The sequence below is a fragment of the Pelobates fuscus genome, chromosome 1 (assembly GCF_036172605.1).
Source record: "Pelobates fuscus isolate aPelFus1 chromosome 1, aPelFus1.pri, whole genome shotgun sequence".
Taxonomy (NCBI): Eukaryota; Metazoa; Chordata; class Amphibia; order Anura; family Pelobatidae; genus Pelobates; species Pelobates fuscus.
Genome location: NC_086317.1, coordinates 463,762,216 through 463,786,241, shown reverse-complemented (window position 1 = coordinate 463,786,241; position 24,026 = coordinate 463,762,216). Strand labels below are relative to the sequence as shown.

Below are 24,026 nucleotides of genomic sequence, written 5' to 3'. Positions count from 1 at the left end.
GGGAAACCTTCCGATTAATAACAATTAGAATTCAAAACAAACACTTCTAAAACCAGCAGGCATACAGGCGTCTTCGAGTCTACAAACACACCGAGAGCATGAATGTTGCAGAGGGATCGACAGCTCAGCATTTAGCACTACAGTTCTAACAGGTTACCTATGAGCAAGTACACCAAGACATACAAAACACATTGGGATTTAGAGAGAGCTTGCATGGCCCCCATATTATAGTCTCACTTTTATTTTATTAAAGATTTGCCAAATAAAGTCTGCCGATATTAAAGGAACACAGTCATCCATTATTTTTGTATTTTAATATAACCTTTATGTTGCCTACTATACCATGTCATTTTATTTATCTTTTTAATTCATGTATTCCGACAGATTTGAAGTCGCTTGCCTCTCATTCACGCGGTCCATTACTGGCAGCCAACTTTAGCTTTTCTCAAAATTGTCTGACAAACTTTTTTTGTTAAAATGCAGCAAGCAGAACGAGCACGCCATTGTAAAAAGCAACAGATGTTTACAAGAAACTAGTAAACATTGATTTGTCTAAAGGCAAATAAAAAGGAACGGGAAAGGAAGGCAAAAGTGTCTTCCAAAAAATGTCCAGGTATAAAAAAAAATAAAAAAAAAAATGAATAATGAATAATGATATGCTATATTACAACCTTATAAAATATTCAAAGTGGTCACGGTGAGCCATGATCTGGCAAATTTTACATTTCAATATAGATTGCTGCCTGGGGATAGACTAGCACAGAATTGAGGTCTATGAAGGAACCCTGCAACTCCCTGCAGCCGTCACCAGGGATTAACACTTCGACTCCACCCAGAGTCTAACAAGGTAATGATGACGGTGTCGCTTTAAGCCCAAGGATAAGACAGGATGATGCCACTGAAGACACTTACAATGCACTATTGCAGGTACATCTCTCGATTTCAATACATTGTATTACATGGGCTTGCAGCAAGCACGCATGAAAAGTACATCAGCACATTGTTATATGACAAGACAATTTAATGAGGTTCTGTCATTCGCGTGGGAGGTGAAGGAGAAGAAGAATATAATAACGGATCGGAGAGATTTGCCTTATTATTCCTAGTATTGTAATGGCAGCTAGATCTACATTTTGCTACTTGCGTTCTCAAACTCGTCCAAGAACGCATATTTTATCTCATAAGCCTGTCACTTTGTATTTTGTAAACTCAACTGAAATGCTTCCTTAAGAGAAGCTACCATACTACAAGTGAAAACCGAAGAACTCTGGGGACAACAAACTCAAAGCACTGCAAACTAGAATAGACTGGAGTCCGCTCACAGGAAGAGGGGAACGAAAAAAAGAAAGACACTGCTTACCCTCTTTTCACTTTGGTGAAATCAAAAGCAACCTGTCTATAGGACACAGCCTTTTCATTCAGGTACCGGCTGTACCGCCTTATAAATGTGGACATATCGTAACCTAAAGAGAAAGACATTTGTATAAGCAGCAATTCTACAATCGGAGTAGACAATGACAAGTGTAATCAAATATCTTTTCACATTTATGTTCGGCACAGAATGTTATAGGTCTGAAGAGCCATGCTGTAATTATGTACAGTTAATCTGCCAAATTTTAAAAACATTCAAATCATCAATAGTGATCATAGATTGTGAATTACTGAAGTGAAAGGAATCATTTAAAAACAAGCTGAAGATTCTTCAAATAGTTTTTTTTATTTGCTGTATAGTAAAAAAGAAGGGAGATTCTTAATAAACAATACAAAAATGCATTATTTGAATTTAAAATAAATAAACATTAAGCATATTTAGCCACTTGTTTTCAATGACAATTTTTTTTATTAGTTGAAACATTAAAGCAACTATATTGTCAAATGGATAAAAAGAAAAATTAAAAAATACTTTACAAGATGTAACCTGTTACATGTTCTCCGGGGAGAGCACCAACTGCATTTTGCCAAACAGTCATACTGGACTATGTTTAAAATCCATGGTTTATTATGACATGATGGGTGGACCTGTTCATGGGGGGATAAACTACTTCTCAAATTCATGCTGGGTGAGGTTAATGGGATAAGAGCAGATTCCACAGAGCAGAATGAGAAGCTCGTGGTTGGAGCAAGAGGTAATAGTGCGAGTGCAGCTGAAGGAAGGCCCACTAAACAGGGCATGTGCAGAGAAACTGAAAAGGTCATTCTTTTAATTTTGTTTATTCCTTTTCTATACAAAATTCGTTAAAAAGGTAGAGGAAGTCATTTCACCCTATATTTTCCCTTTAAATTGCCGATTAAAATGATACTACAGACACCCATACCACAATCTCATTGAAGTGAGATTAAGCGTTCGCTTCTAGATCTAGAGACCCTATAGTGCCAGGAAAACGAGTATGTTTTCCTGGCACTATAGTGGTCCTTTAACTCTATGAAATGACACTGGACATCCTCACATCCTCACATCCTCACACTTAACATCGTCTTAAAAATTCCTCATAGGAAAGCACTGATTCAATGCTTTCCCGTGGTGAAGGTCTAATGCAGCTATTGCGGCACATGCGCATTGGGCTTCCCCACGCTATGATTTCGGAGGAGGTGGAGACGGTGCAAGCGCAGATGGACTTTGGTGCTGGAATCAGGTAATTGTTTAAAGGGTTATTTAACCCGTGCATTTCCACTGGAAGGAGAGGGGGTTCAGAGAGACACTACAGTGTTAGGAATACAGAGCTGTATTCCGAATACTATAGTTTTCCTTCAAAACACACTAAAAATGTTGTTCTAAATTGGTTTCTGCTAAAAACAAACAAAAAAAAAAACATACCACTAACAAATTGTAAAAAATACACATACGGCTTAATTGATTTCTACTACAGCAATGGCTGGCTTCAGAAATTGAACATATACATTTTTTTTTTTTTTTTTTTAAATTAATTCTTTATTTTAAAGATTTGGGTGTTTTTAAGGTGGGGAAGGGGGTACAGAAAGGAAAAGACATGGGGAAAAGGTGAGTACAGCATACAGCTTGTACCCTTGTTGTTTACATACAGTTTGTGCGAGTACACACTGTTGAGTGTACTGTTGAGTATAACATAACAGTGGGTGAAAGTTTTTCACTCCTTGATATTGGGGCTTTGGCGAGTGTTAACTGTTTCAGCTGTGGGGTAGGATTGCGGAGGAAGGGGAGATACACATTTATTGTTTTAATAGCATATTTGCTGACTTACTTTAAAGGGACATTATAGTCACCAGAACAACTACAGGTGATTGTATTTGTTCTGGTGAGTATAATCATTGTCTTCAGGCATTTTCATGCAAACACTGCCTTTTCAGAGAAAATGCAGTGTTTACATTGCCCCCTAGGGACACCTCCAAGTGGCCACTCCTTAGATGGTCACTGGAGGGGCTTCCTGGGGCAATGCATGGGGACGCTGAAATTTCCTTATAGAGATGCATTAATTCAATGCATCTCTATGAGGAGGTGCCGAGTAGCCAAAATGGTTTCCCCCATTTCCCCATCCCGCCTCGTTGCTGTTTTTTAGCCAAACCAATGCTTGATTGGCTAAAAATCGGAAATTCTGATGATAGCAGATTGGGGCGTGGCCAGTGTCGGTAGACCAGCACAGCACAGGAAAAAAGGTGAGTTTTAACATTTTCTAAGGTGGGGGGGGAGGGGAGGAGGAGAGACAGACCAACAACAATCCATCTAAATGATCGATTAAGCACTATAGGGTCAAGAATACAGGTTTGTTTTCCTGATCCGATAGTGTTCCTTTAAGTATATGCGTTGTACAAAAAGGGTCTGTCTCTACTACTGGTAGCAGCCAGGAGGGAAAAAAAGCATTTATTGCTAAACCGTCAAAAATGCAATATTTCCAGAAGGCACTGAACATCAATAGATTTAAGATGGAAGAAATCAAAACATCACAATACATTGTGGGATCGAAATGCTGGGGAGGGGGACAGAGGGTTTGCTTTAAAGCAGCAGGAAGTCTTAGAAGACAAGGGAGGATTTTTTTCATGACATTATGCAGAAATGGAACAAGCAAACGTAACCCATTCTGTCCTACTGGCTGTTATATCTAGAAAAGGATACTCACCTCCAGATTCTCCTTGCTCGCTGCCAATCTGCTGGTCTACAAGAGTTGCTGCTACTGTCCTGCCCATCTTGATATTCCTATGGCCATACCTCCCAAGTGTCCCTATCTAGGAGGGACAGTCCCTATTTGCGGCCCAAATCTCTGTCGTTTTCTAGGAGCTCCATTTTGTTAGTGTATCTGGGTGTAGCAACAGCAATAACAAATCAGTAATGTGTATTTAAACTACAATAAATGTGTAAACAAATCAGTCTGTGTTACATTGTTCTTCTCAATTACATTTTAGTAGCATAAACGGTTGTTCATAAGTCACCTAAAATTTCTCTACGGAGCCCTGCCTCTGGTCAGACCCCCAAAATTCCCTCTTTAACAAATTACAATGTTGTGAGGAAATCATGGCTTTCAGTGGGAGCAATGCTTATTTCATTTAAACTACCATAAACCGTCACCAGTCAAAACAAAGCAAGGTATTTTAAAGATGTACAGAAATTGCGTTCTGCTAACAGTTCAGACTGACATGAATTACTGATTTAAGGTATGAAATCAAACCTAGTACTAAGAATACATTTTTATCTTCATCAATAGAAGCACAATGCTCTTTAAAGTTGTGCCATGTACAGGTGCACTTTCAGGGTTGAGGATAATAATTAGTACAAGAGTAATGCTTAAAATAAATAACATTAAATATTTACCGACAGATTGGGTTTATTGCATGGTTATCCTCAACCCTTAAAGTGTACCTGTCATTACATGGTATAACTGTAAAGAGCAATGTGCTTTTAGAGCTGTAGATATCAATGTATTTTACCGCTAGGTTTTAGTTCACATACCTCAAATCAGGCATTAATAATTATGAACATATTTAGCTCACCTTGAAGCCCGCTTTTGTCCAAGAAATTGCTCAGATTGAACAACGTATTCCGTGATGCCAAATACTGAATAAAGCGCTACAGGAAGCGGAGACAAGAAAATATTGGGATTAGATCAGTTGCAAGGTAATCTAAAATCAAATGGTTCACAAAGCAAAGTGAGAAAACGTTATCTGAACCCTCTCTGGGATGTCATAGCGTTTTTGGAGCAGCCACACAAAAAGACCTACAACAAACACTGCATTAACAATGGTACACGTGGTGAGAGCTACAAACAGGCATTTAAATGGGGATTTAATGCTGCCCACACCAGGGAGTCCCAGGTATCAATGAATATTGGGTTCCCCTCTTTCAGCTCTGGCCATTTTTAATGTCTTCCGTCTTTTTGATGGCTGCATGCAGTATTGAAAGTTAACACTGCATACATCCCTGTAAATCCACAGAGAATACTGTAGCTGAGTGATCAAGCTCAGTCACAGTGATGCGCTCACTGGATCTGGTGCTTGGGAGACCCCCAGAATCTGAGCCGACCCTGGAAGGTCTCACTCCATGCCCAAATGCTATTTTGATCGGTGTTGGGCTTTGACAGTTGCCCAGCACAGACTGCAATACATTGGGCATACTATTTTTAACAACTTTTTTAAGCACCGGATGCCTGTTGTGTTAAAATTAGCCAGTAGGTGGCAGCAACATATTCTCGGTTTTAGTTTGGAATTCCCTTTGCTAATATCAGTACTGATATTATCAGGAGGGAAATCATTGGGATTACAATTAAATTGAACATTAAAGCGGCACTGTCATGCCGAATCCCGTTTTTTTTTAACCCCCCTCCCGCCTCCACTACATCCAATTGACCCCCTAGTCACCCCCAAATGCCCCTAAGCCCCCCAGATTACCTATTTTTAAATCTGTATCTTCTGCCCCGATCTTTATTCAGGGCGCCGCCATCTTTGTGTGGGTAGGTGAAGTCCCTGTGGGACACGTCATCTACCCACACTACACAGACTGTGAGATTCCCGCACATGCCCAGTGAAACACATGGACATGCGAACGGGAATTTCATCTATTCATTCATTCATCAGACAGACGAATGAATGAATAGAAAAAATCAGACGAACAAACTAACACTGAGTATCACTGAGTATCAGTGTTCGTTTGTTCGATCAGTTTATTACAAGGAGGGAGCTACCGACGTGCAGCTCCCTCCTTGTAATATGCAAAGACAGAAGCGGTGGGGAGCTGTGCTCCCCACCACTTCATAAGCCCCCCAGGTCCCCCCCTCACTCTATGGGGGTCAATATGACCCCCATAATAGCACAAGGGAGATTAAAATCTCCCCAATGCCCCTACTCGCTATACCGCGAGTAGGGGCATGTCCACTAAACAGTGAGCAGCCTGTGGCTGCTCACTGTAAAAACATAAATGGTAATAAGGGGGGGGGGGGGACCTACTGGCCCCCACCCCTGCGCGGTGGGTGGGGGCACTAATAAAATAATAAGGGGGGGGACCTACTGTCCTCCCCCCCGGCCCCCACCCCTGCGCGGTGGGTGGGGGCCCTAATAAAACAATAAGGGGGGGGACCTACTGTCCTCCCCCCGGCCCCCACTCCTGCGTGGTGGGTGGGGGCCCTAATAAAACAATAAGGGGGGGGGGACCTACTGTCCTCCCCCCCCCGGCCCCCACCCCTGCGCGGTGGGTGGGGGCCCTAATAAAACAATAAGGGGAGGGACCTACTGTCCTCCCCCCCGGCCCCCACCCCTGCGCGGTGGGTGGGTGGGGGCCCTAATAAAATAATAAGGGGGGGGGACCTACTGTCCTCCCCCCGGCCCCCACCCCTGCGCGGTGGGTGGGGGCCCTAATAAAATAAGGGGGGGGGACCTACTGTCCTCCCCCCCCTGGCCCCCACCCCTGCGCGGTGGGTGGGGGCCCTAATAAAATAATAAGGGGGGGGGGACCTGCTGTCCTCCCCCCTGGCCCCCACCCCTGAGCGCTGGGTGGGGGCCCTAAATAAAGATAGGGGGGGGGACCTACTGTCCTCCCCCCTGGCCCCCACCCCTGCGCGGTGGGTGGGGGCCCTAATAAAATAATAGGGGGGGGGACCTACTGTCCTCCCCCCCTGGCCCCCACCCCTGCGCGGTGGGTGGGGGCCCTAATAAAATAATAAGGGGGGGACCTACTGTCCTCCCCCCCTGGCCCCCACCCCTGCGCTGTGGGTGGGGGCCCTAATAAAATAATAAGGGGGGGGACCTACTGTCCTCCCCCCCTGGCCCCCACCCCTGAGCGGTGGGTGGGGGCCCTAAATGAACCCCCCCCCCCCCCCCCATCAAGGTGACTAGGGGTCCCAAGCCCCTAGTCACCCCCCCCCACCCAAAACATTCTATCCCCTACCTACCCCCCTCACCCTAAAAATAGTGAGGGGGGAATAAAATAACTAACCTGTAAAAAAAATAATTAAACTTACCATTTGACGTCTTCTTTTTTCTAAATTCTTCTTTCTTCAGCCCCCAAAAAGGCCAAATAAAAATCCATCATACCCGTCGCACTTTAAAAAAAAAAAAAAAAAAAAATTAATCCATGTTCACCCATGGAGGGCACGCCGCGTACTGAGCTCCGCAGGGCGGGTCAAGGCTTATATAGCCTTGCCCCGCCCTGCAATTAGGCTTAGAACACACTGATTGGTTGGTTTAAGCCAATCAGAGTGCTCTGTGTCATTTTACAAGCGTGGGAAAATTCCAAAGAACTTTCCCACGCTTGTAAAATGACACAGAGCACTGTGATAGGATGGTTTTCAAGCCATCCAATCACAGTGCTCTGTGTAATTTTACAAGCTTGGGAAAGTTCTTTGGAATTTTCCCACGCTTGTAAAATGACACAGAGCACTGTGATTGGATGGCTTGAAATCCATCCTATCACAGTGCTCTGTGTCATTTTACAAGCGTGGGAAAGTTCTTTGGAATTTTCCCATGCTTGTAAAATGACACAGAGCACTGTGATTGGATGGCTTGAAAACCATCCAATCACAGTGATGTCATTTTACACAGCGTGGGAAAGTTCTTTTGAATTTTCCCACGCTGTGTAAAATGACACAGAGCACTCTGATTGGCTTAAACCAACCAATCAGTGTGTTCTAAGCCTAATTGCAGGGCGGGGCAAGGCTATATAAGCCTTGATCCGCCCTGCGGAGCTCAGTACGCGGCGTGCCCTCCATGGGTGAACATGGATTAATTTTTTTTTGCGCTCGTTTTTTTTTTTTTTTTTTTTAAAGTGCGACGGGTATGATGGATTTTTATTTGGCTTTTTTGGGGGCTGAAGAAAGAAGAATTTAGAAAAAAGAAGACGTCAAATGGTAAGTTTCATTTTTTTTTTTTTTTACAGGTTAGTTATTTTATTCCCCCCTCACTATTTTTAGGGTGAGGGGGGTAGGTAGGGGATAGAATGTTTTGGGTGGGGGGGGGGGTGACTAGGGGCTTGGGACCCCTAGTCACCTTGATGGGGGGGGGGGGGGGTTCATTTAGGGCCCCCACCCACCGCTCAGGGGTGGGGGCCAGGGGGGGGGAGGACAGTAGGTCCCCCCCTTATTATTTTATTAGGGCCCCCACCCACAGCGCAGGGGTGGGGGCCAGGGGGGAGGACAGTAGGTCCCCCCCCCTTATTATTTTATTAGGGCCCCCACCCACCGCGCAGGGGTGGGGGCCAGGGGGGGAGGACAGTAGGTCCCCCCCCCTATTATTTTATTAGGGCCCCCACCCACAGCGCAGGGGTGGGGCCAGGGGGGGAGGACAGTAGGTCCCCCCCCCTTATTATTTTACTAGGGCCCCCACCCACCGCGCAGGGGTGAGGGCCAGGGGGGGGAGGACAGTAGGTCCCCCCCCTTATTATTTTATTAGGGCCCCCACCCACCGCGCAGGGTTGGGGGCCAGGGGGGGAGGACAGTAGGTCCCCCCCCCTTATTATTTTATTAGGGCCCCCACCCACAGCGCAGGGGTGGGGGCCAAGGGGGGAGGACAGTAGGTCCCCCCCCTTATTATTTTATTAGGGCCCCCACCCACAGCGCAGGGGTGGGGGCCGGGGGGAGGACAGTAGGTCCCCCCCCCCCTTATTATTTTATTAGGGCCCCCACCCACCGCGCAGGGGTGGGGGCCAGGGGGGAGGACAGTAGGCCCCCCCCCCATCTTTAACCCCCGCGCAGGGGGGGGGTTATTAGGTGTTTTTTTGTTTTTTTTTTACAGTGAGCAGCCACAGGCTGCTCACTGCTTACTAGACATGCCCCTACTCGCGGTATAGCGAGTAGGGGCATATTATTTACTAATACTAAGTAATCTTTACTTAGTATTAGTACATTTGGCTTCAAGACCAATTCAGGTCTTTCAGCCTTTTAGTAGATAACTCCCTGATACCGTGGGAATTAGGGAGTTATCTACTAAGCGGCTGCAAGATGCAGCCACAGCAATGAATAGGATCGGAGTTTCATTCATTAGAATGAAATTCCGATACGAACAAAGTACCGAATTGCATCCTAACACCAATGGAGAAACTCTTCTCATTCTGTTAGGATGCAATTCGGCAGTTTTGCCGGCGTTCTGTCTAAGTGACAGGACTTTCGGCAATACTGACAGGAAGCATTGTGGGAACTGGGAGGAAAGCTAGGGATCATGGGAAAATTGCTCTGACCAGCGGAAATGAAGCACACTTTGCTCCTCCGCTGGTCAGAGCTGGTCAAGCGGAGGAATCCTCCATAAGACAGAGTCCCTACTTTGTCTTATGATTTTAAAGAAAACTAAAGAAGAATGGAAGAAAAGAATAACAGATCCTGAGAGAGGGGGAGAAGAGGAAGAGATTGAGGAAAGGTAAGTTCGGCATGACAGTGCCGCTTTAAGATAAAGTTTAGAATAAGTATTCGGTTTGGAATTAGATTTCAGACTATAATTAGGAATAGGGCATCTCAAGTGCGTCCCTCTGCTGAAATCAGAAAGGAAATTCTTCTGTTAACATCAGCAAAAGGAATCAAAATACTATTTATAGGTTAAGGATTGAGATTAGGATTAAAGTTCTAATTAGAATTAGGTTTGGGATAAAGTTACAGGTTAGGACTGAAGTGAGGTTTATGATTAGATTTATAGTTCAATTCTTGTCTTTCCTCGTATGACTCACTTCCAAAATCTCAACTCCCTCCTCGATCCTCTTCAATCCGGCTTTGGCCCCCTCCACTCTACTGAGACTGGTCTTATTAAAGTTACAAATGACCTACCGTAGATACTCGAGTATAAGCCGACCCGAATATAAGCCGAGGCCCCTAATTTTTCCCCCAAAAACTGGGAAAACGTATTGACTCGAGTATAAGACTAGGGTGGGAAATGCAGCAGCTACTGGTAAATTTCTAAATAAAATTAGATCCTAAAAAAAATATATTAATTTAATATTTATTTACAGTGTGTGTATAATGAATGCAGTGTGTGCGTATGAGTGCAGCGTGTGTGTGTATGAGTGCAGCGTGTGTGTGTATGAGTGCAGCGTGTGTGTGTATGAGTGCAGCGTGTGTGTATGAATGCAGTGTGTGTGAGTGCAGTGTGTGTGTGTATGAGTGCAGTGTGTGTATGAATGCAGTGTGTGCAGGGCCGGTGCAAGGATATTTGCCCCCCCCCCCCCCCATATGTCCTGACCTCCCCTCCTCCTCCCTCAGTGGTCCTTACCTCCCCACCCCCGTGTTCCTTCACCCCCCTCCCCCAGTGGTCCTGACTCACCCCTCCCCTAGTGGTCCTTACTTCCCCCTCCCCTCCCCTAGTGGTCCTTACTTCCCCCTCCCCTCCCCTAGTGGTCCTTACTTCCCCCTCCCCTCCCCTAGTGGTCCTTACTTCCCCCTCCCCTCCCCTCCCCTAGTGGTCCTTACTTCCCCCTCCCCTCCCCTAGTGGTCCTTACTTCCCCCTCCCCTCCCCTAGTGGTCCTTACTTCCCCCTCCCCTAGTGGTCCTTACTTCCCCCTCCCCTCCCCTAGTGGTCCTTATCCCCCCTCCCTCCCATAGTGGTCCTTATCCCCCCCTCCCTCCCATAGTGGTCCTTATCCCCCTCCCTCCCTCCCTCCCATAGTGGTCCTTATCCCCCTCCCTCCCTCCCTCCCATAGTGGTCCTTATCCCCCCCCTCCCTCCCTCCCATAGTGGTCCTTATCCCCCCCCTCCCTCCCTCCCATAGTGGTCCTTATCCCCCCCCTCCCTCCCTCCCATAGTGGTCCTTATCCCCCCCTCCCTCCCATAGTGGTCCTTATCCCCCCCTCCCTCCCATAGTGGTCCTTATCCCCCCCTCCCTCCCATAGTGGTCCTTATCCCCCCCTCCCTCCCATAGTGTTCCTTTTCTCCCCCCTCCCTCCCATAGTGGTCCTTATCCCACCCCCCTCCCTCCGATAGTGGTCCTTATCCCCCCCTCCCTTCCATAGTGGTCCTTATCCCCCCCCTCCCTCCCATAGTGGTCCTTATCCCCCCCCTCCCTCCCATAGTGGTCCTTATCCCCCCTCCCTCCCATAGTGGTCCTTATCCCCCCCTCCCTCCCATAGCGGTCCTTATCCCCCCCATCCCTCCCATAGTGGTCCTTATCCCCCCCCTCCCTCCCATAGTGGTCCTTATCCCCCCCCCTCCCTCCCATAGTGGTCCTTATCCCCCCCCCCTCCCTCCCATAGTGGTCCTTATCCCCCCCCCTCCCTCCCATAGTGGTCCTTATCCCCCCCTCCCTCCCATAGTGGTCCTTATCCCCCCCTCCCTCCCATAGTGGTCCTTATCCCCCCCTCCCTCCCATAGTGGTCCTTATCCCCCCCTCCCTCCCATAGTGGTCCTTATCCCCCCCTCCCTCCCATAGTGGTCCTTATCCCCCCATCCCTCCCATAGTGGTCCTTATCCCCCCCCTCCCTCCCATAGTGGTCCTTATCCCCCCCTCCCTCCCATAGTGGTCCTTATCCCCCCCTCCCTCCCATAGCGGTCCTTATACCCCCCCTCCCTCCCATAGTGGTCCTTATCCCACCCCCTCCCTCCCACAGTGGTCCTTATACCCCCTTTTTTTTTATTATTATTATTTTTTATTATTATTTCTTATTTTATTTATATTTTTATTTATTTTTCGTCCCCCCTCCCTGCTTGATACATGGCAGGGAGGGGGGCTCTCCTTCCCTGGTGGTCCAGTGGCAGTTCAGTGGGGGGAGAGGGGGGCTGGCAGAGCTGTAACTTACCTGTTATGCAGCTCCTGTCAGCTCTCTCCTCCTCTGCGCCGTCCGTGCAGCTCCTTCTATCAGCTCACATTGTAAGTCTCGCGAGAGCCGCGGCTCTCGCGAGATTTACACTGGGAGCTGACCGAGGTCGCTGAACGGACGGCGCGGAGGAGGAGAGAGCTGACAGGAGCTGCAGAACAGGTAAGTTACAGCTCTGCCAGCCCCCCTCTCCCCCAGTCTGTATTATGGCAATGTAAATTGCCATAATACAGACCTTGACTCGAGTATAAGCCGAGTTGGGGTTTTTTCAGCCCAAAAAATGGGCTGAAAAACTCGGCTTATACGGTAATCACAGCTAAATCCAAAGGCCACTACTCCATACGAATTCTTCTTGACCTCTCTGCTGCCTTTGACACTGTTGATCATGGCCTCCATCTCCTAACCCTTCAATCACTCAGTCTCTGTGACACAGCCCTCTTATCTCTCCCAAAGCTCCTTTAGTGTCTCTTTTTCCGACAGCACCTTCTCTCCTCGTCCTGTCTCAGTTGGAGTCCCTCAAGGTTCAGTTCTTGGTCCCCTTTTTTTCCCCTCTCTCTATACGGCCTCTCTTGGCAAACTCATTAATTCATTTGGATTCCACTGCCACCTGTACGCTGACGACACCAAGATATATCTCTCCTCCCCTGCTGTCCTACAACGTATAACCAATTGCCTTTCTTCTCTCTCTGATTGGATGTCCTCCAGCTTTCTGAAGCTCAATCTCTCTAAAACTGAGTTTCTTATTTTTCCTCCTCATTACACTGATCCTCCTCCTTCACTCTCCCTGCAGGTTGATGGTACCTGCCTCACCCCATCCTTTCAAGCTCGCTGTATTGGTGTCACTTTTAAACCTGGCCGCACCTTTGCGCCTCATGTCCAGTCTGTTGCTAAAACCGGTCGATTCCAACTTAAAAACATTACCCACATACGCCCCTTTCTTACACAAGGTGCTGCCAAGGATCGTGTTCACGCTCTAGTAATCTCTCGCATCGATTACTATAATTCTCTCCTAATTGGTCTCCCCAGAAGCCCTACTGCCTGCCTACCCCCATCAGACTCTCCCCTAGTCTTCAATCTTTTAAGAAGTCCCTCAAAAGCCAACTTTTCAGGAATGCTTATGGCCTCCAAGAGTAACTAACCTTCCTGTTGCTCTCTCCTATGGGGCCACATTCCACTCTCACCTCCAGTTCTGCTACTTTCCTACCCTGTCTATTTGCTGTCTCCCTCAATACCCTTCCTATTGTGCTTTTATACCCTACCTCCTCTAGACTGTAGGCTCATCTGAGCAAGGTCCTCAACTACCTATTGTTCCTGTTACATTTTGTTATTGTCTCATTTGGTAAATTCCCCTCTTATTGTAAAGCGCTGCTGAATAAGCTGGCGCTATATAAATACCAATAATAATAATAATGATGATTTGATTTATAGTTAGATTCAGGATTAGGATTTTTTTTTAGAATTGGTGTTTGGTTTAGGATTAAGGATTTAAATCAGGATTAAGATTACGACTGCAATGGTATACATATGGGGTATTATTGTATTCTGGAAATATTGCTGAGAACAGTTGAGAATTTTATTACAGAGGGACATGAAATTAAAAAAAAAAACAGGCAGATAAAATACGTTTATTTAAAAATAAAATAAAACAAATTAGTAACTCAAACTCTGCAATGGGCAAGTTATAACTTAAGCTCTGTATTTTCACAAAACCTTGACAGAAGCCTGGACTGCTCCATTAAATAAGTTGCATCGGGCAGTAATGCTCCCCTCCTCCCAAGTTGTACAAGTACACATTGTATGCCGTGTGCCATGTACCCACAGGATTGGCACAAAACAAGCCTGTTCCAGAAATGTCATGACTTGCATTGATCCCAACAATAAAACAATTGAAATTATGTATATATATATATATGTCTTTTAAGCCACGATACAAATTTTAAATTAAGGATACCTTGTCTCTGATTCTATAAAAGCCGTATAATGTTAAATGATTAGGTTCCCAGTTTGGTGCTCATCACAAAAGGCACTCAAGGGATAAAGTGCGTGGGTAAAAAGAACAATGCTTAGGTGGTAAAATAAAATAATAGACTGCCAAATGCATTTATGAGACAGGCCAGGAGACTGGAGAGGATGAAAATGTCATGATATACAAATAGCACAGATGCAGCAATATCCACGAAAACACTTGCCAGGTGACTTCTCAAAATACAAGTGATAATCAGAAAAATGTGCCAAGTGTTGTATTATAGATAAACAGTCTCTAAAGTGGGGCAGAACCAACGACAATAGAGAACACTGGTTATATTTTAAAATAAATAATATATGAGGATCAAAACAAATTATGGCTTCTTCCTGACCACATGGATGCAGAGATGATCCTGACTAACAAATAGAGAAAACAAGGACTAGCAAATTAATAGGATAATCCGCTAATCTCAGATGAACTCTGGACTGTGCCAACAATCACCAAGGGAAAGTTAATCATTATTGGATCGGTGGCAAGGTCATTTAGTTGCAATGGGATAAAGAGCCAAGAACACAAAAAAGGATTTATTTCAAAAGGAAACCAGAATTGAGAGCACAGAGGAGGACAGCTCCATCCGGTGGGATATACAGAACCAATGGATGAAGAATGAAAAATAAAAACCATTCATAGGAAAACCATTGCACATAAAAGCAAACTACTTAAAGGAACACTCCTGGCACCATAACCACTTGAGTATGCAGCGAGGATTGCCCTGGTGACTTCCACTGCGAGTAATCAAACGGTTTCATAATGGGCCAGAGCACTCCTGACACTGACCGCTAGGTCATGGTCCCCAAAGTGTTTTATATTTGCTTACACAACTTAAAACATTGAAAACCGGCTAAAATTTGTGTTAACCATGTGATGCTCTGTTTTCTGTTAAATTTATAAAGGAACTCTCCAAGCCACTTACAGTATGTTGTAGTGGTTATTGTGCCAATAGTGCCCTCCACTGTAAGTGGTAGAACTGGGCATCTTGAATGGGGTAGCGGAATATTTCTAATCTTTTCTTGTGCTGTATATAAGAGTTTAGAATTTGTAGAATCTCCCTATTCAGGTTGACTTTGGAAGCAGAGAAAATACCTAATAAAATAGATGGTTAACCAAAAATAGGTTTCCCCGCTTGCACTCAAATAAATGTAATTCTGCATCTCACACTCAAACTTGTAAACAATTATCTATCAGGGATGTATGCACATGTGAAGCATAAATTATAAAATGTCCGTGTGGTTGGATTAATATTGGAGAAACAACGGAGGATTAGAGATAGCAATAGCCAACATAATCCAACATCTGGACCAAAACCCCAAATCTTCCAGTATCTGCCCATTTCTAGAAAGCAGGTCATGAAATTAGTCATTTGAGATTCAAGTGATCATTCTAAAATGGTATTGCTCTTTTCTAAGCCGCTCACTCCAAGCCTACAAGTGATTCCCTTTTCCTCCAGTAGTGCAAGAGGAAATTTATGGGACAAGTTCTCTACTGCCATCGGAAGTTAAAGAAGTGTTCGTATTGGCGGAGTGATTTCCTGTGTTTGCAAAGTCTGTAGTGAAAGCTGGTCAAAGTCCAAGCATTTACAGCAAATGTCGGAACATCACAGGTAACGGTTATTATAGTCCGTCCCATCCTGGATTTCCCCGCGTTAAGATATTTGTGTACTGTACGAGATATGTCACATTCTGCAACAGTTTGCGATCCTCCAGTCTTCATCCACTGACTGGCAGACTTCCAACAAAGCCTCAATGAGGAGTAGGAGGAACTTTTAAAATTGCACATCAATGTGAAATAAAAGTCTACGACCTCGAATGGGCTTTCATGGATGAAAATTAAGTTTTCCCCCCCCCATCCCTCGCCCCTTTCCCGGACTGGACGACAGACATATCCCCATTGACCGACTCGGACAGACCCTTGAGAGGGACTCACTGGCAAGCAAACACGAGACTATGGACTTGAGGGGCCATGTAGGGCACGATGGACGTAAGACCGGAGGTCGCATGTACAACGCAAATCTCCTGACTACCTAGCCAGACTCCAGACGGGCTCGAGCCTCCTGCTGACACTAGGGTACAAAAAGCAAACATACCCCCAGTCTAATCCTCACCCACTTCAATAATTGAACTTGAAAATGTTAGCTTATCGGGCCCTCGCCTACACAATCTTGAGGTTAACATGGGACGGAAATTTGGGCAAACATAAGTACCTCTTACCCCAGAAATGTCCCCGGATAGGGCGGCTCAGCGATGAGCCCGGTCATATTCTGTTCCAAGGGCGCACGGAAGATGTGGAAAATCTACCTGGCGTCAGGGGTACATGGGGAGATAAAACACGACAAACTAAGAATACACTTAGCAGTGTAAACCCACACTAATGTGACCCAGAGCCGTCTTAATGTAGAAAACAAATGGTAGAAGTCACTGATTGAGGCCCGGAGATACCACTCAGGTGGAGAGATTCATTCAGACCACCTCCACCGTTGCACTACACGCCTCTCAGTCTATACAAATTGTTGAAACCGATTGAATTGCTATGTTAATTCTGCCAACTGCACTGACAAGCATTTAGTATGTAACTGATTATTGACTGTGAGTTGAGAAGTACAATTGTTCATATGTTTACTGACTTCACTGTTCTGTACCTTGCTACTTACCATATTTGTAGAAAACTATTTGAAAAATAAAGATTGTCTAAAAAAAAAAAAAAGAAAATTAAGTTTTAATAAAGAAAAGAACATTTACTTTAAAAGAAATTGGTTACGCTACCAAAAAAGAGGAACAGATCCGATTCTTTGTGTTTCTTAGTAAATCTTCAACAACGCCAAGTCCAAAGTAAACATCCATCTGTCAATTCTGCGGCCTACCACAATATCCTTTCTAATGTCTTATTGGGAAGTCTGATGGAAAATGCTACCAGTAAATCGACAATTTAAATATAGCAATGAGTTATTGCTTGGCTGCTTTTTAGCTGAAGTCAGCCGGCGCATTTGAAACAGGAGCTCCTATCTGAATTGTCCTGATTAAATAAAAATATACTACACATTTTAAAGAGACACAAAGGACTATTTAAATATAGTAGAGAGAATCCGAAAGCATAACAAGAATAGGACCGGGGGTAACCAGACAGACATTTTACTGAAGTGTTTGGAGCAATTTCTCTTAGAATCACCCAGGAAAAGCATGCCATCCACAAATAGGGTGATGACATTTCTAAGCATTATTCTCTGAAGTGTGAATTTGTCAGGAATTCAGTGTATTCCGTGTGAATTTCACATTTTAGACCAAAGTAGCCAAACTGAAAACATAGCTGACTTTTTGAGATGATTTCCAATTTGGCTCTTTTGGCCCAAAATGTAATTTTTTGCTGACCAACCAATAGTTTACAGTTTAGGAATGAGTGTTCTCGTTGAATGCTCCTTTAAGCCTACACACGAATGGGTTAATTTATTAGATTAACCAAACCTCTGCATCCCCAAACTTAATATTGCCCAATTGACTATAGGTTAATAGTGGGGACTAACATATTTTTTGTTTCTAGGAAGCAATACACTTAAAGGAAAACTGTAGGCACTATAACCATCTCATTAAAATTGGTTATAGTGTCTGGAGTTCCCTGGAGCTGTCCCAATATTCAGAGTCCCTTTAATTGCCATTTTAAAAGAGACACGCCATGCATTATAACAACTACATTATTATTTATTATTATTATTGCAATTTATATAGCGCCAACAGATTCCGTAGCGCTTTACAATATTAAGAAGGGGATTTAACTATAAATAGGACAATTACAAATAAACTTACAGGAACAATAGGTTGAAGAGGACCCTGCTCGATCGAGCTTACATTCTATAGGAGGTGGGGTGTAAAACACATTAGGACATTGGCATTAAATGGTTTTATTTTGCTGGATAGATGCTCAGAGTAAAAATCTGCAGTGTCAAAGGGTTGACAACAGGGCTAAATCCTTCCATACCCTAGTGCTCACAGCCACTCAATGCACACCATGAGCACTTACAACAAATGTTTGACAAATGATGGAACGTAAACTTCCTTATCATCCCTCTATTGTAGAGCAGAAAGACTATGGATTGGTCTCAGAAATCATCACCTCTGTTACACTGCTAAAATTGATCCAAGGGTGGGAAGCAGGCCAGTTATCAAAGCGTAGGATTGGGATGACCATCCACAACGGATCACAGAGGTGTGTTTGTTATAGAGAAGACCTCTAGGAACTATTGAGCAAGAGTCAAAGAAGCTGGATTGGTGCAGGCAATGATATGACCCATGCACTGTATTAATGCTCGAGATTGATCAGCACATCAAGAGATAGTGTAACCTTCCAAGACTTGACATGCCATATATATACATGCCCACACATATATATGTACACATACCAATCACAGCAGTCATGCTGGTAAATTTAATTACATTTAAGTAAATTTACTCATACATATGCTGGGATTACACTACCACAGTATTATATTTTTTCCCCTTTTTATAAAGACTGGTTTTACATTTTTTCCCCTCCACATTACAAGCTAGTCTTTTGAAGGACTAAGCGGTTTGTTACTGTAACAATACACACAGGAGTCCCACGTGGCTTTTTAGCTTAGAGACAGAGCATTATGAAGGTGACTGTGTGACACTGACAGCCTCTGGGGATGCCGGCTTGTAAGAAATATAACAGCGAAGAGATTTGATGCATTGTGGAGGAGAACACAGAGGTCCTCATGCAAGTCAATTATCAGCAGATACATTTCATATCTGAAATTTGTCACATGTAGTTGAAAGGACAGTCAGCCACACGTCTCGTATAAAGCCAACCGTGGTAATGCTGGCAGCATACAAACTGGCCAAATGCAAGTTTAACATCAGGGTTCATATGTTACAAGTTGGCCAATTGTATATTCAGAACTAGCGTTGGTAGGGTTAGCAATGTGGTTACCATAGATATGGAGCACAGACAAGGGATCTTCTGCTATTTAGTTTAAAACATGACTTAACCAATGTCAGTAAAGGTAATCTTGTAATATATCTGCTACACCCAGGATTGGCTCAGATGAACATCTGTAAAGGGTGACCATTGGGATACCAGAGAGTTTGAATCCCAATGGTCACCCTAGAGAGTTTGAATGCCTGGGTATATTTATTAATGGTATGTTAAATTAGTCCTATAGGTCGCATGAATAATACGCATGGGAATAGGTCTGGAAAGCTATAGTAGTTTCTGTAAAATTAGCAGTTTTATGGCAACACACCTGGCCATCCACATATGTTCAATTTGTTTCCATTTATAAAGAGAAAGGTTTAGTTATATTTATTTTGACCAGTATGTTAATTTTTAACACTAAGAGGTTCATATTTATATAAAGATGTACACTATTAGATAGATGTGGGTTTGTTATTTAACCCTTAACATTCACTGATCAGCCACATTAAAACCACTGGCAGGAGAACGGAATAATATTGCTCACATTGTTAAAAGGGCACCTGCCAGGGTGAGATATATTATGCAGCAAGTCTGTTTCTGAATTGCAGGTGTTGAAGCAGGAAAAATGGGCAGCGCAAAGATCTTGAACATAAGGCCATATTTGCCATTAGGATATCAGGGAAACCAGTGCTGGTTAAATTGTCCCTCATAAAGCGTTATTGTAAGCAATCAAGTGTTTCGAACTTTGTCTTGCCATCAACAATTTTATCTTCTATACTCATCAAGTGACCAAAGGTGACAGAGCAGTTTTAAATTAACCCACTGCAATAACTCCAGAACAATTAAAGATACTGTATTAAGTACAGTACTGGGCCCTTACATTACACTACCCCAGCATTTATTATACAGAGTTCAGGGACGGACTGGCCCACCGGGATACTTGAGGCCTGACAGACCGCTGGTGTGGCCACAATTAGGCTGCTGGCGGCCGTAGGGAGACCTGTGCTATCTCTGCTCTGCTCCCCTGCCCTCGAGCGCAACTTAAGACGGGGGTCCGAACAGGACGTCATATTAAAGGCCCTGGCCTCATTAAGCTGCGCGCTGGGGAGCAGAGTCAGCACAGCTCCCTATTCGCGCAGCCAGCTGCCCGCCCTAAGCGACCACATGGCCGGTCGCCCACTGGACCCCACAGGTAGCAATAATGTGTGAGTCTGTCTGTCAGTGTGAGTGTGTGTGTGTCTGCCATGGAATATGTGGGGACGTTCAGCGCCTCCATGCAGAGCGTGGAGGCACTGAATGTAGGTCTGAGTGACTGTCACTAGGAAGCAATGTAAACACTGCCCTTTCTCTGACAAGTCAGTGTTTACATTGAAAAGCCTGCAGGAACAGGCTATAGACACCAGAACAACTACATTAAGCTGTGTGTGCCTGCTAGTGAGTGAGCTTGTGTGTGTGTGTGCACGTGTGTTATTAGTTATAACTCTACAAATTGGTGCATACCGCTCATGAATTCCGCCACATTGTTTTGGAACAGTTTGATAAAGCCTGAGGTTCTCCACTGCATATATAACCAGATCCCTCTAAATCGAGGTTTTAGAAGCATATTATATCTTTTCCATTGCAGGTGTGGCATTGTGCCAATGACTCGTTCGCAGGAAAAAGTAAAGGGTGGCCACAGAATATCTAGACCATGTTTATTACAAACCTTTCTTTTCTTTCTGTGAGCATTTATGTATGGAGCATGTGTGTGTTAGAGAACTTGTCTGTAGTGCGCATTTGTGTGACAGTGAGCTTGTCTGTAGTGATCTTGTGTGTCAGTGAGCTTGTCTGTAGGAAGCATGTGTGTATCAGTGAGCTTTTAAGTAGTGAGCGTGTGTGTGAGACTGAACTTGTCTGTAGAAAGCTTGTGCGTATCAGAATTTGTTTGTACTACGTTTGTGTGTATACCAATAAGCTTGTTTGTGTGTGTGTCAGTGAGCCTATGTGTGTGCATCTGTGAGCTTGTGTATATTAGTGAGATTGCTTGTCTGAGGCTGTGTATCAATTAACTTGTGTGTGTCAGTGAGATTGTCTGTGTCCGCATGTGAGTATGCTTACTGTATAATTAAATGTTTTACTCTGAAAGGACCAATATTTTATATTAGAGAAGAAATATATATATGTGTATTTATATATTACACAATCATCTGGGCTGGCAAGACATAGCCGTACGTATTACATGTGACAATATATGGCACAATGACTTATAGGGCTGGCGTAGATTTTTTTTTTCCCAGGGCTGCTTTGTATCCCCAGTCCAGCCCTGACAGAGTTGGATTTGTTTGGAAACTATATAACGAAATATGTTGCAACATTCTATAACTTAACATACCTGCCTCCTAAATCCCAATCCAAAATATTTATATCTGATTAATGCATCTGGTACGTATCTGCTTTATAAGGCAATCCTTACTGTACCCACCACCCTGCTGTGACAGTTAGGTCATCAAGAAGCACAACAAACATTTCTGTAAATTGTAGTTCAGCCAACAGATTTCATAAGTAGAAATCTCATAACTGAACTACAACACCCAGAAACCACTACGCTTCCATAGAGAAGGATTTATAGAACACAAAGTGTAAGCTTGTTTGAGCAGGGCCTTCTTCACACCTCTTGTCTCTGTTCTATTTCGGTGTGTAAAATTACATTTTGTTAAAAATCGCCATTCTATAATTGTAAAGCGCTACAGCATATGTTGGCACTATATAAATGCCAATACTAATAATAATAATCAAAAGTAGAGCATCAACAGTGTAGAAACTTCAAACATGAGTTATTAGAAACAGGAACACACAAAAATACAAAACATTGTCCTGTTCCCGTTTTTAATAAGTCCCATTTGAAGTTCCTGCCCTGTTGAACCTGTGGATCCACTGTGTTTGACAGCTTATTTGGAGCTAGCGGTCCTTCACACCACAATGTGCCAGGCTGTGCTTTGGTTCATTCTCTTTCCCTAGAGTGCCACACCATTTTACTATTCAATACTAATAATAACCCGTCAAAGGAAACTATGTGAACAATTGGATTGGCTGGTCACTTTTGTCTGGGCAGCACTTCCTAAAGCCTGAAATGACCATTTAAGGTCACAGAAATTGGGTCACTAGCATTTCTTGCACTGCTGCAGAGGCAAAGCCGACAGCTATAAGCTTCTACTAAAAAACCCACGAATGGAAATCTGTTCCCCAGTGTTTTTTGTTTTTTTTGTTTGTTTTTTAAACCTAGGCTATGCAAAGTGAAGCCAAGTGTTAACTGCACAGCTTATTAATATAATGTGAATAGCTGACTTACAACTTCCATTATTCATGCTTTACAGAGCCACTTGGCTACGTGAGAGCACACGGACTGGTTACATTTTGGTACACAGCTTAAATTAATATAGAGAAGGTATTAAAAAAAAAAAAAGTTTCTTTACATTCCTTCCACCGTTCCCAAAATATTTGTATTAATAAAATAAAGATAATGTATTTTTACCGCCTGTGAAAGTCTATATGCTCAGACATTGTGCATTCTGGGATTTGTAGTTTCCAAATCCCATGGAATTATACTATTTCCCCAAACTCCTAAAAGCAGAGCTTACATGTGCCGGCACCAGAATGTGTGCATGTTCTGCAAGCATACCACATAAGAGCCGTTGACCAGCAGTAACTAGAATAGATGGCTGTGTAACCAAAACTAATTTCAAGTGTTTCCTGCATTATACGTCAATCTGTATTTTGTTCATAGTGTGAGTACATTCAGGACTGTCTGCTGTAATTATTTCACTCTGTCCAATAGAAGTACACATTTGACTGATTAGTTCTGTTTACATTCTGATCTCAATCAAAGCCTTTTTCTTTTTGGTTTCCACAATTACTAGAGCCCAAACGGTGCCAAGAAACAGACCGTCTCCCCTGTGAAACAAAGACGCACACGTAAATCTCACTTTCTTTGCTTAGATCACAAAATAAATGGCATGTCGTTTCTTTTTTGTTTTCTTCTCATGGCATACAAGTCGTTACATCAAAGCAGCTTTTGCTAATTCAGTGGTGAACTCTAATAAAACCAAAAGATATTTTGGGGTTTTTTTTTTTGCACATGGCATCTCGAAAAGAAATGGAAAACACTGCAAGCCGTACAGTTTGTACCTGAACGCGTTTCACACTTGAAAGGAACGAACATATATTATTTATATGCGCACACATGGCTTATTTAATTCCCAGCTCATATGGTATGTAGGAAAGAACGGTCAGATTTAACATTTTATATCTTAGCCGAAGTGGTGATCTATAAAAAGCTTCTAATTTCTCTGGAAAATGCAAATAAGGAGTCGGGTTTGTCCAAATGAATAGTCACCGGCTGCCACTAATGAATACCGGTACACTGATCACATATTATGAAGGCTGGCTATGAAATCTCAGTTTGAAAGGCCTAGAACGTCAATAGGTTGCCTATTTTTGATGCTAATCATTTTTTTGTTTTGAAAATTAAAGGAAGTCAGAACAGCTTATAAATTCTAATTATGGATCAAACCCAGCAACAAAAGAAGGTCAGTGATCCTGCAGAAGCCCTGGGTTGTACTAATGTAAAGCAAATAGCACAGAACGTCTTTCAACCTCCTACTGTCTTTAGCAATTCAGTGCAAACACGTCTCATAATTAAACTTGTAAACCAGCATTACCTCGTTGCCATACACCATCAAATGGTGGGTCGTGATGAGGGATTTGAAGACCACCACCCAGCTGCTGTTGGTCGTTCTCTCAAACAATGTGTCGGCCAGTTGGGGGATGTTTACATTCATCTCATTTGTGCACTGGATTAAGTCTGAAAGACATTACCACGCAAATAAAAAAAACACACATTAGTAAGTGTCTT

General features: G+C 43.7%; 2 protein-coding genes across 10 annotated transcripts in view; one reads left to right on the top strand and one right to left on the bottom strand.

Annotated features, from left to right (window-relative positions):
- The window catches only part of CCDC81 (coiled-coil domain containing 81), a 367,311-nt gene that overhangs the window by 58,423 nt on the left and 284,862 nt on the right, over positions 1-24,026 (top strand). The window lies entirely within an intron of this gene.
- The window catches only part of PICALM (phosphatidylinositol binding clathrin assembly protein), a 107,214-nt gene that overhangs the window by 41,696 nt on the left and 41,492 nt on the right, over positions 1-24,026 (bottom strand). For all 9 annotated transcript variants that reach the window (XM_063430989.1, XM_063430981.1, XM_063430994.1 and 6 more), the window contains exons 2-4: positions 23,833-23,975; positions 4,960-5,035; positions 1,361-1,463 (exon numbers count right to left, since the gene is read on the bottom strand). In XM_063430989.1, the coding sequence (XP_063287059.1) occupies positions 1,361-1,463; positions 4,960-5,035; positions 23,833-23,975 (322 nt within the window). The remainder of the gene's footprint in view (positions 1-1,360; positions 1,464-4,959; positions 5,036-23,832; positions 23,976-24,026) is intronic.